The sequence below is a fragment of the Dryobates pubescens genome, chromosome 15 (assembly GCF_014839835.1).
Source record: "Dryobates pubescens isolate bDryPub1 chromosome 15, bDryPub1.pri, whole genome shotgun sequence".
In the NCBI taxonomy this organism is placed as follows: domain Eukaryota; kingdom Metazoa; phylum Chordata; class Aves; order Piciformes; family Picidae; genus Dryobates; species Dryobates pubescens.
In genome coordinates this window covers 25,522,931-25,538,520 of record NC_071626.1, presented here as the reverse complement: position 1 = coordinate 25,538,520, position 15,590 = coordinate 25,522,931, and the positions used below count along the sequence as shown (strand labels likewise).

Here is a 15,590-nt window from a genome sequence, read left to right as displayed (position 1 = left end):
GAGGCTTGATGTTAGGAAGAAGTTCTATACAGAAAGAGTGATTGCCCATTGGAATGGGCTGCCTGGGGAGGTGGTGGAGTTGCCGTCATTGGAGGTGTTCAGGAGAAGACTTGATGGGGTGCTGGGTGCCATGGGTTAGTTGTTTAGGTGGGTTGGATTGGTTGATGGGTTGGACACGATGATCTTGAAGGTCTCTTCCAACCTGGTTTATTCTATGTATTCTATCACAGTGCTTGGTGATTTATTGCATTTGGGTGAGGGCTGAATCTCTCTTTTCTAGTTCTGGCCAACTTTCAGCTTAATAACAATTTTAACAAATATGATGGAGTGATTTAGGCATCCTGATCCTTCATTTGTAGTGGGGACATGGAGTGGAGTGTTTGAACTGCCTCGTTGCCAAATGAACACAGCAAGCTCAGTAACTGCACCTCTCACCTTACAGCAAAGTTTTGTGCTGGGAGAGAAATAGGTGGCATAGGTGAAATACAGGATAGTGCCTCTCAAGTTCAATATTGTCTTGGTTTGAGTGGACAGAGAGCTAGTTTACCTCTCCCCACAGGAGCAAAATAACACATCCTCCATAGAATTGGAAAGTTTAAATGGCAAGATTATTCACAAATATATACAGAAGTACCAAATGCACACATTCATGTTCAGCCTCAGCCCAGTTCTCCAACCTGGGCTTACCAAAACCTCACTTGGCCAACATCTTCCAAAAACCTTCCTCCCAACCAGGCCAAACACCAAGCTTCAGCGATCCTTCCCCCCCACTCGGCCCAAATTGCGTAGCTAAAAATTAGCTTTGCCAAGGCCACAGAAGGCCTCCCCTGCACTGTGCTGGGAACAGAGAGAAGGAGCAAAAAGGCAGCACAGACAGTAATACCTGTTTGTGAAGGGGGGTGCAGGCTGATGGGAATGAAGTAACATAGATTACACTTTCTGCTGTCCACCCCCTGGACTATCTGGTCCTTCTGGAGGACCTGAGAACCTCTATGGTTCTTAAACCTATGACAAATATTAACTGTATTCTGCCTGCTTCCTAGGAATTAACACTAAGTTCGTGGCAGGGGTGTTATAACTAGCCCATCTTTAAGGTCCCTTGTGGTGGGTTGAAGATTCCCCCCCAACATTTAACTTTTCCAGCCCAGCCCAGCCCAGCTGGAAGCAGATGCAAGCTGTATTTACAGGCAAAACTACAATCTACAATGGAATGCAAGGAATATGTACAAAATATCCAGGAGTTGCAATATTTACAGGGATTTACAATTAGCAAACAGCACAAGGACCAGGGGAAGCTACTAGCTGTACAAAAAGAAGGGCAAAAGGAGCAGAGAAAGTTGCTGTTAGACTTCGCCAAAGCAATGCAGCCCAGGTCAAGCAGAAGCAAGTCAGCATCTCTCCCGAGCAAAGAAGCAAGAAGAGAAGGAGGAATTGTTTTGGTACAACCAATCTTATGGTAGATGTCTCTCCGATGGGGTTGTTCAGAATGATCTCTGTTTTCCTTTTCACACCCAACAGTGATCTGTTTACATTTCACTGCTCTTCTGCTTCAAGATCAGTGAAAAATTTTAAAGGCATAGCTGAAACCTGCCGCGTCCCTACCAACCCCAACCGCTCCACAACTTAGATTGCAGGGCAGAGTTTCGTTCTTAGCAAAATTTTGGCTGTGCTGGCTTTAAAAATGTTTTGGTCAGCTCCTGACTGTAGTTGGCTGGGAAGCTGCATGAGCTTCACTCTCTCATTTGCTCTCGGCTGCCTGCAGATCGAGCCGTTTGTCAGCGCCGTTGGTTATTTAGCACAGATAGAGTCTGCCGCCTCTGAGCGTCACAAACCAGATCCTGATCAGTAATCAATAGCTGTAATTTTTGTAAATACAAATGTGGCATTGCTGCCTCGTTTCCCAGAATCAATTTCAAAGCACTTTATTATGGCACCGGTGCTTGTGGTAGAAGCAAAAGCAATGAAGCCACCACCGACAGTTGCATCCTTAACCTTGCTGGCACATCAAAGTCGAAATGCAGGGACTGGAATCCTCATGTGAAACCCAGCTATTAAGTAATAATAATGAAGAGGCTTGACAGGTTCCCAAATTGCAGAATAGTCTTCATTAAGATGCAGGAGCTGTTTGTTTTCTAGTCAGCATGATAAGAACACTGTGGTGATGAATCAGCAGGATTGCTTTTACTGGGAAGCGCACACGTCCTGCTTATCTGCTCTGATGGGTCAGTATTAAAGGAGAGCTAAAGCTGGAGAATAATTAGAGTAATTTTCCATTTGTTTTTCTTTCTAGCATGCCTCAGGCTAGGGAGGTCAAAGAGACACTAAAGAGAAAAACTGCATCTGGAACTGGTCTGAAAATAAATACGAATGGCACGAGTAGAGCTGTGGACGATTTGCTTCGTCTTAGGAATCTAACTCATTTTGCCTGCCAGTTGATTGCCTGCTTCATCAAGGAAATCCGCTTAGCCTCTGCGATTCTGCAAGGTCTTTTTCTTCAGCTTCAAAATCCCAGGGATGTGAATTAACTCTTTTCCATTTCTTGTTTCTTTCAGCCTTCCCTTTCGCATACCAGAGTCATATTACTCACCGGCTTCCTTAGGCTGGTTTGCCTCTAGGAGGTTTTTCAGTGAGCGGAGATAAGCTCTAGATTTCCCTGCTATGCTCTGAAAGTGTGACAGCTTGGAAGTCTTATGGCAATGCCATAACATCTGACTGTCATGTGTTTCCTTGGGGTTCAGTGAGATGCATTAAAAAATCTTCCTAGGTAGAGGCATCACAGGATGTTAGGGGTTGGAAGGGACCCCTGGAGATCGAGTCCAACCCCCCCACCTGAGCAGGACCATAGAATCCAGTGCAGGTTGCACAGGAACACATCTGGATATGAGGAGATGCCACAACCTCTCTGGGCAGCCTGTCCCAGTGCTCTGTGACCTTTACAATAAAGAAGCTCTTGCTCATGTTGAGGTGGAACTTGCTGTGCTGTAGTTTCCATCCATTGCCCCGTGTTCTATCACAGGGCACAAGTGAGCAGAGCCTGCCCCCTCCCTCTTGACCCCCAGCCCTCAGGTATTTATTGACACTGATCAGATCCCCTCTCAGTCTTCTCCTCTGCAGACTAAACAGCTCCAGGGCCCTCTCTCTCAACTTCGCCTCCCCAGGCAGTGCTGCAGTCCCTTCATAATGCTTGTAGCCCTCTCTTGGACTCTCTCTAGCAGATCCCTGTCCCTCTTGAACTGGGGAGCCCAGAACTGGCCCTGCCTCCATGTGACTATATGTAACGATCATAAAGGTATTTGGTTGAGAAATATCTTCACAATAGGGATGGTTGCAAGTAGCTTAAGAACAGTATGTGGGAAAAGGTAAATCCAAAAGCAGCAAATATTCCCCGCTAACAAAAGGAAGGAAGTTCCCAGAGGCTTTAGGAATGATCAGTGTGGTGCATTTAGGAATTACCCCCCACGATTTTTGTGGGGAGAGGAAGGGGTTTTGGGTGTACTGCCACAATTTCAAGTAGAACATAGCCAACAGTAGACTTGGAGCTTACTTGGAAGTAAAAGGAGATCAAACTCCTTTACTGGGTTTCTGCTTGCACATGTATTTTGTTCTGAAGCACAGCCTCTGCTGATCAGATGTAGGGGGAAACATAGTCCCTTGAGTGTGCAGTCTTTTAAAACTAAACTGGTTTCATATCCTGTGAAGGAGTAAGATCTGTAGACCATCTGGGCAACATACAGGCCAGGGGCAAACTCACACGGTCACAAAACAGATAAACAGTCTCTTAAACCTTGTATAGGACCTATCTAAACAGGATGCTCTTCCTAATTCAAGCTTGCTGTCGTGGCTTTGTGAAGCTTTCCTGTTGCACTTTTCTAACATGGCTGATTGCTTTCTTCTGTGAAATGCCTGTGGCATAATTCACTTCTCTCTCACAAGTTCTTAGTTGAAGTGCACTCCAAAGAGTGAGGGAATATGTTTTGAACTTTCAAAATTCACTCATTTTGAATCATGGGCTCGCAGGATGTTAGGGGTTGGAAGGGACCTCTGAAGATCGTGGAGTCCAATAACCCTGCCATAGCAGGACCATAGAATCCAGCACAGGTCGCACAGGAAAGCATCCAGATGGGTCTTGAAAGTCTTCAGAGAAGGAGACTCCAAACCTCCTCTGGAGAACTTTTGTCAGTGCTCTGGGACCCTCCTGGAAAAGAAGTTCCTCCTCATGTTCTGTCGTTTATAGCCGTTACCCCTTGTCCTATCACAGGGTGCAGAACCTGTCCCCTCCCTCTTGACCCCCAGCCCTCAGATATTGACAGTTATTCATGGTATCACAGAACCACACAATGTTAGGGGTTGGAAGGGGCCTCAAAAGCTCATCCAGTCCAAGCCCCCTGCCAGAGCAGGAGCACCTAGGGCAGATCACACAGGAACACATCCAGGAGGGTTCTGAATATCCACAGAGGGAGACTCCACAACCCCCCTGGGCAGCCTGTGCCAGGGCTCTGTCACCCTCACAGGGAAAAAACAAAATTCCTGATATTTCCATGGAATTTCCTCTGCCTCAGCTCCCACCACTGCCTCTTGTGCTGTCCTTGGGCATCCCCCAGCAGAGCCTGGCTCCAGCCTCTGGGCACTCACCCCGCACATCTTATCAGCATGATTGAGGGCAGCCCTTAGTCTCCTCCTCTCCAAGCTGCAGAGCCCGCAGCTCCCTCAGTCTCTCCTTGTGAGGAAGCTGTTCCACTGCCTTCATTGTTTTGAAGTGACTGAAGCTAACCTGATTTGAAGAGACAGGGGTGACTTCAGTGTCGTTAATGAAACCATGGAACTATGGTGACTTTCATTGTGCCACCAAGACCTTGAATGTCAGGCACGTGCCACCTGACATTCTGTCATTGTGAGTGGGCAGAAGCATGCACTCCCTCAGTTTGGGCCCAAAAAGGGGCACAAAACTTGAGGCTGGTAGGTTTTAGCATTGCTGTTAATACACACTTTAAAGTGAGTGTTCTTGCATTGATTACAGGTTAAAGATTCACTTCCAGTTTCTAATTGTATGCCCTTCTTACTTAAATTGAGAGTCCCAGAACTGGACACAGGACTCAAGGTGTGGCCTAACCAATGCAGTGTACAGGGGCAGAATGACCTCCCTGCTCCTGCTGGCCACACTGTTCCTGATGCAGGCCAGGATGCCATTGGCCACCTGGGCACACTGCTGGCTCATCTTCAGCTGCTGTCACCCAGTACCCCAGGTCCCTTTCTGCCTGACTGCTCTCCAGCCACTCTGCCCCCAGCCTGTAGCACTGCATGGGGTTGTTGTGGCCAATGTGCAGAACCTGGCACTTGGATGTGTTCAATCTCATGCCCTTGGACTCTGCCCATCTGCCCAGCCTGTCAAGGTCCCCCTGCAGAGCTCTTCTACCCTCCAGCAGATCAACTCCTGCCCCCAGCTTGGTGTCATCTGCAAATTTATTGCTGATGGACTCAATCCCCTCATCCAGATCATCAGTGAAGATGTTAAAGAGGATGGGGCCCAGCACTGATCCCTGGGGGACACCACTGGTGCCTGGCTGCCAGCTGGATGTGGCACCATTCACCACCACTCTCTGGGCTCAGCCTCCAGCCAGTTCCTAACCCAGCTCAGAGAGCTGCTGTCCAGGCCAGGGCCTGACAGCTTGGCCAGGAGTTTGCTGTGGAGGATGGTGCTAAAGGCCTTGCTGAAGTCCAGGCAGACCACATCCACAGCCTGCCCCACATCCACCAGGCAGTCACCTGGGCATAGAAGGAGATCAGGTTGGGAGGCAGGACCTGCCCTTCCTAAACCCATGCTGGCTGGACCTGAGCCCTTGGCCATCCTGCAGGTGCATCAGCAGGTATTGGTGGGAAGCACTTCTAAGGGCTCTGTGTGCGTTGGGTCTTGTTGGGACACTGTTGCAAGATGCAAGATTGTACAGTACCACAGCTTGCATGTGAAGGCCTTGAGCTGGTAGCTTGCACTTAACCTCAGTTCTTGGTTTTACTGAGACTTAAGATTATTGAAAACGCTGTTTTTCTTTCTCTGCTGTTTCAGAAGTGTCTTCAGAAACTGATGTTGTGGGTTTGGTGTGGGGTTTTTTTATTTTCTGTGTTTTGGTTTAAATTATTTTTCCATTTAATTTTTTTCCCCAAATGTAATTTTAAATTTTTTTAAAATTAAATTTAATAAATTCTAATAATTAATGTTTTTAATTTTTAAAATTTAACATTTTAAAAGTAATCTTTGCTTTTTAGTTAACTTTTTTCAAACATTCATTTTCAATGTTTTAATTTTAATTTTAATTTTGTTCAAATAGTTTTTTTAAAAATAAATTTAATAAATTTTAAGAATTATTTTGATGTATTTAATTTTAAAATGGTAACATTTAAAAAGTAATTTTTAATGTTTTAACCAATTTTTCTTTTTTAAAAATTAAATTAATTTACAAAATGTAATTTGAATTTTTTCAAATTTATTTGTATTTTTAAATTATTTGTATTTCTTAAAATTAATTCTTTCAAAAATTTAATTTTAAAAAAATTAAAGGTCTAAGTTAATTTTTATTTTTAAAAATTATTTTTTATTTAAATTTTTTTCCCCAAAAATTTCTTTTAAAAAATGTTACTTTTTTAGTTTTTAATCTTTTGTTTTTAATCTTTTCCCATCTAAAAATAATTTTTAATTCTTAAAATTATTTTTTTATTTTTAAACATTATCTTCCCCCAACGTTTTTTTCTAAAATGTTAATTTTTTATTTTTTAATCTTTTGTTCTTAACCTTTTCCCCTATAAAAATAATTTTTAATTCTTAAAATTAATTTGTTATTTTTAAAAATCATTTTTCCCCAAAATTTCCTTTCAGAAATGTTAATTTTTAGTTTTTAATCTTTTGCTTTTAATCTTTTCCCATCTAAAAATAATTTTTAATCCTTAAAATTATTTTAAAATTTTTTTTCTAAAATGTTAAATTTTTATTTTTTAATCTTATGTTCTTAATCTTTTCCCCTATAAAAATAATTTTTAATTCTTAAAATTAATTTGTTATTTTAAAAAATCATTTTTCCCCAAAATTTCTTTTCAGAAATGTCAATTTTTAGTTTTTAATCTTTTGCCATCTAAAAATAATTTTTAATCCTTAAAAAATTCTTAAAATTATTTTGTATTTTAAAATTGCTTTTTAATTGGAGATTTTAAAATTAATTTTTAAAGTTAAAATCATTTTAAAAATAATTGAATAAAAAATAATTGAAAATTGAATAAAAAAGAATTGAAATTAAAATAATTGGGAAAAAAAAAGAATTTTTAGGGTTTTTTTAAATGAATTTTTAATTGCAAAAATCATTAACAACATGTAACATAATGAATTAAAACCCTCCCAACCTTTCTTTTTCTCAGAATGAATGTCTTTCTCGTTTCACAGGTTCCAGCTATGGGAGTCCCCGTCCAGCTCATGCCAACATGAATGCCAATGCAGCTGCAGGGCTTGCTCCAGAGCATATCCCTACGCCAGGGGCAGCTCTGTCCTGGCAGGCTGCGATCGACGCCGCCAGGCAAGCCAAGCTGATGGGGACTGCTGGCAACGCAACAATATCCACGGCTAGCTCCACGCAGAGGAAACGGCAGCAGTATGGGAAGCAGAAAAAACAGGGTACCACCACAGCTACACGTCCTCCCCGGGCGCTGCTGTGTCTAACACTGAAGAATCCCATCCGGAGGGCATGCATCAGCATCGTCGAATGGAAATATCCTTTCGGGGCCTCTCGTTTAGGGCGAACAACCAGCTGGGTGTGCACAGCAGGCACCGTGCCGGCAGCGTGAGGGAAGCGGGACGTGAGGTTGAAAGGCACCACTGGGGATGTAAAGTTAGCTGAATGTATTTTGGTATCTTCAGTGAGAGGGCATTTATGCTGGGCGACAAAAGACGTATAGAATAGAATTAGAGTAGAATAGAATAGAATAGACCAGGTTGGAAGAGACCTTCAAGATCATCGCGTCCAACCCATCAACCAACCCAACACCACCTAATCACCTAACCCATGGCACCAAGCACCCCATCAAGTCTCCTCCTGAACACCTCCAGTGATGGTGACTCCACCACCTCCCCAGGCAGCCCATTCCAATGGCCAATCACTCTCTCTGTATAGAACTTCCTCCTAACATCCAGCCTAAACCTCCCCTGGCGCAGCCTGAGACTGTTTAGGAGTGAAGCTTTAGCTATACCCTTGTGTAAGAAACTGTTAGAAGTTGAAATGATAGAGGTTAGGGGTTCAGGTCTCCTCTTTAAAAAACATGTGGGCCAGGATGAAATGAGTGGGAGATAAGCATGACATGTGAGGCCAGAATTGAACTGCCCCATGGAGCTGCTAGTAGCTGCAGGCTTTCCTTATTTTGTTGTTGCAGGCACTTAAGGAGGTGCCACCCATTAAACAGCTCTGGTACCTTGCACTTAACCACAGCTCTTCATTTTACTGATGCTTAAGATTTTTACAAGTGCTGTTTCTGTTTTCTGAGGTTTAATAAAATGCCCTTTGATTAATGACATGAAGTCAGACTTTTTACAGTATGGAGAAAAGAATGAGACAAAAGAAGGAGGAAGAAAACAAAACTAAGCCCCAAAATTATGTGATAAGACCCTGAAACAAGCTGTTAATTGCATTGGAATTCCACCTAAACTAGTGAGGCTCACTAACCTGTGGTAAGAGCTGCTTGTGACCTGGGAGCAAAGAAAAAGACAGTTAAAGCAGTCAAGCAACATGCAGAGAAGTAGCACAGAGCCAGCTCTAGGAGTGTAACGAGGCAGGCTGTTACAGATGCTGCTTGATAACCACTGATGCAGAATCACAGGTGAGGCTCAGTGCTGCTTCCCTGCAAAGTCAGAGAGTTTGACTGTTGGCTTTGTCAGGTGGAAGGAGCAGAGCCTCTTTAGCCACCTAAGTCTGATCAGCACGTGCTGAAAACTGAGAACAGAATAGAATAGATTAGACTAGACTAGACTAGACTAGAATTAAGCATGTTGGAAAACACCTTTGAGATCATCCAGTCCAACCTATCACCCAACACAGAATCACAGAATCACCAAGGTTGGAAGAGACCTCAAAGATCATCGTGTCCAACCTGTCACCACAGACCTCATGACTAATCAACTAAACCATGGCACCAAGTGCCTCATCCAGGCTCTTCCTAAACACCTCCAGGGATGGTGACTCCACCACCTCCCTGGGCAGCACATCCCAGTGGCCAATCTCTCTTTCCGGGAAGAACTTCTTCCTCACCTTCCATATTCTGAATATGTTGTGAAGCACAAACTGAAATCAAATACAACTCCCTTGCCTCCCCAGAGAGAAACCAGGACTAATCCTGAACAGTAATTGTCAGCTAATGGGGTTCTGCAGTAAATACAAAAGGAAAAGCATTGTGTTAGGGATAGATAAGCACGTCGAGGGAAGGCAGTACAGAGCTTGGCAGTATTTGATATGATAAAAAAATGAATGATGGCATTTAAGACAATGTGATAATATTGTTCCTTGGGAGGTCTGGTGGGATGTTAGAAAGATGAGAACAGAATATGAGTATATTAGGTCTTGCTGACATATTTTCAGCTGAAGAACTTGTTAAAAATGCTCCTGTCAATTCTTAGATGTCCTTAAACTACCTGCTTGCCTGTTCCTTTTCCCCTTCAGATGCTAATTTTTTAATCCCCCTGATTAAGTTTGCTACTTTCTATCCCTTCTGGCATAGCTCTGATACTTTAAGCATAAGATGATAGATGATGACTAATAGGATGAAGCTGAAAATTGGTTTGCTTGTCAGCACCCCAGTAACCACATGTCTTTAGAGAAAGAGCAGAGAGTGACACTTGATAAATGAATAAGATCAGCACTGAATGATGTGTTGTAGAACAGGATACAGCCCTGCTAAGATCAGGAGGGAGACAAACCGTGCAATTACAGCAATCCAGAGATGCTGATGGCTGCAGTTTTGGGTATTGTGTGGGTTTAAGTGAGTTGATGGAAGTGGGTTGTTTTTTCCCCCATCAGAACCTCTCATTTAGTGTTTATAAACATGGGACCCTTAAATGACAACTGATAATACCAAAGAGGGTGGTGAGGTTTAGTTTTATCCCCACAGAACTGTCAGGGCTGGAAGGGACCCCAAGGACCATCTAGTTCCACCTGCCCCCCTGCCTCCTAGTTCAGTTGGGGGTTTTTTTCATTGTTTGTGGGGGTTGGTTGGTTTGTTTGTTTTTGCTAAGCACCAAAAAACACTGAGAAAGGCTTCGAATAGTATCACAGTATCACAGTATCACAGTAACTAAGGTTGGAAGAGACCCCAAGGATCATCGAGTCCAACCTGTTCCAACAGACCTCACAACTAGACCATGGCACCAAGCGCCACGTCCAATCTCCCCTTGAACACCTCCAGGGACGGCGACTCCACCACCTCCCTGGGCAGCACATCCCAATGACGAACGACTCGCTCAGTGAAGAACTTTCTCCTCACCTCGAGTCTAAACCTCCCCTGACACAACTTGAGACTGTGTCCCCTTGTTCTGGTGCTGGTTGCCTGGGAGAAGAGACCAACCCCCTCCTGTCTACAACCACCCTTCAGGTAGTTGTAGAGGGCAATGAGGTCGCCTCTGATCCTTCTCTTCTCCAGGCTAAACAATCCCAGCTCCCTCAGCCTCTCCTCATAGGGCTTGTGCTCAAGGCCTCTCCCCAGCCTTGTTGCCCTTCTCTGGACACGTTCAAGTGTCTCGATGTCCTTCCTAAACTGAGGAGCCCAGAACTGGACACAGTACTCAAGGTGTGGCCTAACCAATGCAGAGTACAGGGGCACAATGACCTCCCTGCTCCTGCTGGCCCCACTATTCCTAATACAGGCCAGGATGCCATTGGCCTTCTTGGCCACCTGGGCACACTGCTGGCTCATGTTTAGGCGGGTGTCAATCAGCACCCCCAGGTCCCTCTCTGTTAGGCAGCTCTCAGCCACTCTGACCCCAGCCTGTAGCTCTGCATGGGGTTGCTGTGGCCAAAGTGCAGCACCCGGCACTTAGACTTATTAAATGCCATCCCATTGGACTCTGCCCATCAGTCCAGTCGGTCAAGGTCCCTCTGCAGAGCCTTTCTGCCCTCTAACTGACTAACATCTGTTCCCAACTTGGTGTCATCTGCAAACTTGCTGATGACTGACTCAACCCCCTCATCCAGATCATCAATGAAAACCACTGCAGTCTAAGTGTGATAGATACTAAAAGAATACCAACTGGTGCTTCTGTGGTGTTGCTTGCCCAAACTTTATAGCATTCACAGCCTGCAGTTGCAATTGCATCTAAGAAGCAGCAAAATGAAGCAATTCCCTTATTTTGCAGAGAGTTAGCTGTGTGCTTAGCTTTCTTCTGTGTGTGCAGTGGCTTTGTGGATTTGATAACATTTTAGTTTTACACTGCAAAAAGAGAACAAAAGGTAGAAAGGAAATGTGCACTAACAGTGGCAAGTCAATAGATAATAATCCTGTAAAAACCCCCAAAATAGGGGAAAAACAAACCTGAGGGGAAGGAAAGCCAATGGAAGTTCATGTCTTTATGCAGTAAACCCCATGTACACAGTCTCTATAGTATATAGGTATAGAAGTTCATGTCTTTATGCAGTAAACCCTATGTACACAGTCTCTATAGTATATAGGTACAGAAGTTCATGTCTTTATGCAGTAAACCCTATGTACACAGTCTCTATAGTATATAGGTATAGAAGTTCATGTCTTTATGCAGTAAACCCTATGTACACAGTCTCTGTAGTATATAGGTATAGAAGTTCATGTCTTTATGCAGTAAACCCTATGTACACAGTCTCTATAGTATATAGGTACAGAAGTTCATGTCTTTATGCAGTAAACCCTATGTACACAGTCTCTGTAGTATATAGGTATAGAAGTTCATGTCTTTATGCAGTAAACCCAATGTATACAGTCTCTATAGTATATAGGTACAGAAGTTCATGTCTTTATGCAGTAAACCCTATGTACACAGTCTCTATAGTATATAGGTACAGAAGTTCATGTCTTTATGCAGTAAACCCTATGTACACAGTCTCTGTAGTATATAGGTATAGAAGTTCATGTCTTTATGCAGTAAACCCTATGTACACAGTCTCTATAGTATATAGGTACAGAAGTTCATGTCTTTATGCAGTAAACCCTATGTACACAGTCTCTATAGTATATAGGTATAGAAGTTCATGTCTTTATGCAGTAAACCCTATGTACACAGTCTCTATAGTATATAGGTACAGAAGTTCATGTCTTTATGCAGTAAGCCCTATGTACACAGTCTCTGTAGTATATAGGTATAGAAGTTCATGTCTTTATGCAGTAAACCCAATGTATACAGTCTCTATAGTATATAGGTATAGAAGTTCATGTCTTTATGCAGTAAACCCTATGTACACAGTCTCTATAGTATATAGGTACAGAAGTTCATGTCTTTATGCAGTAAACCCTATGTACACAGTCTCTGTAGTATATAGGTATAGAAGTTCATGTCTTTATGCAGTAAACCCTATGTACACAGTCTCTATAGTATATAGGTATAGAAGTTCATGTCTTTATGCAGTAAACCCTATGTACACAGTCTCTGTAGTATATAGGTATAGAAGTTCATGTCTTTATGCAGTAAACCCAATGTATACAGTCTCTATAGATACAGGTATCTAAGAAGCCCTGTTGATCTGACATGTAATCTGCCTGCCCTGCCCTGCTCTTCTTCCTCCACATTATCTTATACCTCCTGTGGCTCACAGGTCTAATCACATGTGGTGGGTTGAAATTTCCCCCCCAACATTAAATCTGCCAGACCAGCTCAGGTGGAAGCAAATGAAAGCTGTATTCACAAGCAACACTTAAATCTGCAATAGAATGCAAGGCATATGTACAAAATACCCAGGAGTTACAGTGTTTGCAGGTGTTTACAATTGATAAACAGCACAAGGACCTCCCCTGGTTAAAGCCCTTCCCTGCCTCCCCTTGGCCCTCCTGTACAAAAGGGAGAAGAGACAGAAGCAGAGAAGTTAATGCCACAAAGGCAGCACAGCCAAGGTCAAGCAGGAGCAAGTTGGTAACTCTCCCAGAGCCGAGAAGTGAGAAGAGAAAAAAAGATTGGTTTAATACAACCAGTTTAAGTTCCTTATCTCTTCCAATGGGGTTGTTCAGAATTACCTTTATTTTCCTTTTTACACCCAATAGTGATTTGTTTACATTTTACTACTTTTCTCCTCAGGATCTGTGAAAAATTTTGAAGGCATAGCCTTAAACTGCCACAGCGCAGTAGTCCGCTGGGGTTTTGTGTCTCTTACAGTTCAGGTTGCTGCATATCCTCACCCCCAGTTCTTTCCTGCTAAAACTTTCTTGACAGCAGTCATCTGCTGATGTGATGATGGGTGAGGAACTGCAGCCCCCCCTGCATCAGTTAACACATCCAAGAGCCGGGTTCTGCACATTGGCCACAGCAACCCCATGCAGAGCCACAGGCTGGGGTCAGAGTGGCTGGAGAGCTGCCACGTGGAGAGGGACCTGGGGGTGCTGGTCGATGGTAGGCTGAACATGAGCCTGCAGTGTGCCCAGGCAGCCAGGAGGCCCAAGGGCATCCTGGCCTGCATCAGGAACAGTGTGGCCAGCAGGAGCAGGGAGGTCATTCTGCCCCTGTACACTGCACTGGTTAGGCCACACCTTGAGTCCTGTGTCCAGTTCTGGGCTCCTCAGTTTAGGAAGGAGGTTGACTTGCTGGAACGAGTCCAGAGAAGGGCAACAAAGTTGGTGAGGGGCTTGGAGCACAGCCCTGTGAGGAGAGGCTGAGGGAGCTGGGGCTGCTTAGCCTGGAGAAGAGGAGGCTCAGGGCAGACCTCATTGCTCTCTCCAACTCCCTGAAGGGAGGTTGTAGCCAGGTGGGGGTTGGTCTCTTCTCCCAGGTGACCAGCACCAGAACAAGAGGACACATTCTCAGGCTGCGCCAGGGGAGGTTTAGTTTGACTGTTAGGAAGAAGTTCTACACAGAGAGAGTGATTGCCCATTGGAATGGGCTGCCTGGGGAGGTGGTGGAGTCACCATCACTGGAGGTGTTCAGGAGGAGACTTGATGGGGTGCTTGGTGCCATGGTTTAGTTGTTTAGGTGGTGTTGGATTGGTTGATGAGTTGGACACGATGATCTTGAAGGTCTCTTCCATCCTGGTTTATTCTATGTAATTCTATGCAAAATAAATCACCAGACTGGGTGGGAAGGTTTTGGAAGCAAATGAAGCTACATTTGCAAGCAATCTAAAATCTAGAGATGTGAAATGCAATGAATATGTACTGTATGTAGATATACACATTTACAATTTATAAACAGCACAAAGGCTTCCCTGGACAAAACCAAACACCCCCCCCCATTCAAGGAAAAGACAGAGAAAGGAGAAAGCAAAGAGTGTAGCTTGTTAGTACTCAGCCAAAACAAAAGAACATAGCCAAGGTCAGCAAGCCAAGCACAGCCACCAGCTAGTATCAGCTAGAGCTAGAGATGAGACAGAATAATTCATGCAACTAACTCATCAGGCCAATGGGATCATTTAGACCTTATTATTATCTTCCTTTTCCATCCAGTGATAATTTATTTACATTTCTACTATTTCCTAGGGGATTTTCCTAGGCATCGGCCTAAAACTGCCACAGCTGACCAAACTACAGCTGCTGTGCTGGCATTTGGCAACAGTGCAAAGCCAGTCCCATGGCAGATAAATGCCTGCTCCGCTGTAACCTATGGCACAGGTTGACATTCTCCTTGTCCTATCCTGCTCTTCAATCCCCTCTGGAGTAGGAGAGTCGAGAAGTGCCCCCGAATTGCTGCTGGTTTCTCTGTCATAAGGAATTCTTAGCTTCCTGATGTCCTTAATATACTGTGTAGGCACATTTGTTTTCCCTATGATGCTGAACAAAATGCAAATAAAAGAAATCCTCCCTTAAGTAATTCTTAAGCCAAAGAAGGAACGCCTGGCGGTGTGCGGCGTAAGCACATCTCGGACTCTTCTTTGCCTCAGTACAGTTTGTCAGCATTTCAATATCTTCCAACTGTATGGAAGTATATCCAGAGGAGGGCAACAGAGCTGGGGAGGGGTTTGGAGCACAAGCCCTGTGAGGAGAGGCTGAGGGAGCTGGGGTTGCTTAGCCTGGAGAAGAGGAGGCTCAGGGGAGACCTTCTTGCTCTCTACAACTTCCTGAAGGGAGGTTGTAGCCAGGTGGGGGTTGGCCTCTTCTCCCAGGCAAGCAGCACCAGAACAAGAGGACACAGTCTCAAGCTGTGCCAGGGGAGGTTTAGGCTGGAGGTGAGGAAGAAGTTCTTCCCAGAAAGAGAGATTGGCCATTGGAATGTGCTGCCCGGGGAGGTGGTGGAATCCCCATCCCAGGAGGTGTTTAGGAAGAGCCTGGATGAGGCCCTGGGTGCCATGGTTTAGTTGATCAGATGGTGTTGGGTGATAGGTTGGACTCCATGATCTCAAAGGTCTTTTCCAACTTGGTCTATTCTATTCTATTCTATTCTATTCTATTCTATTCTATTCTAT

General features: G+C 44.2%; 1 protein-coding gene across 1 annotated transcript in view; it reads left to right on the top strand.

The window, feature by feature from the left end:
- Positions 1–15,590, top strand: part of CACNA1C (calcium voltage-gated channel subunit alpha1 C) — a 669,515-nt gene that overhangs the window by 47,841 nt on the left and 606,084 nt on the right. The window contains exon 2 of the mRNA XM_054168007.1: positions 7,427–7,750. Within this exon, the coding sequence (XP_054023982.1) occupies positions 7,427–7,750 (324 nt within the window). The remainder of the gene's footprint in view (positions 1–7,426; positions 7,751–15,590) is intronic.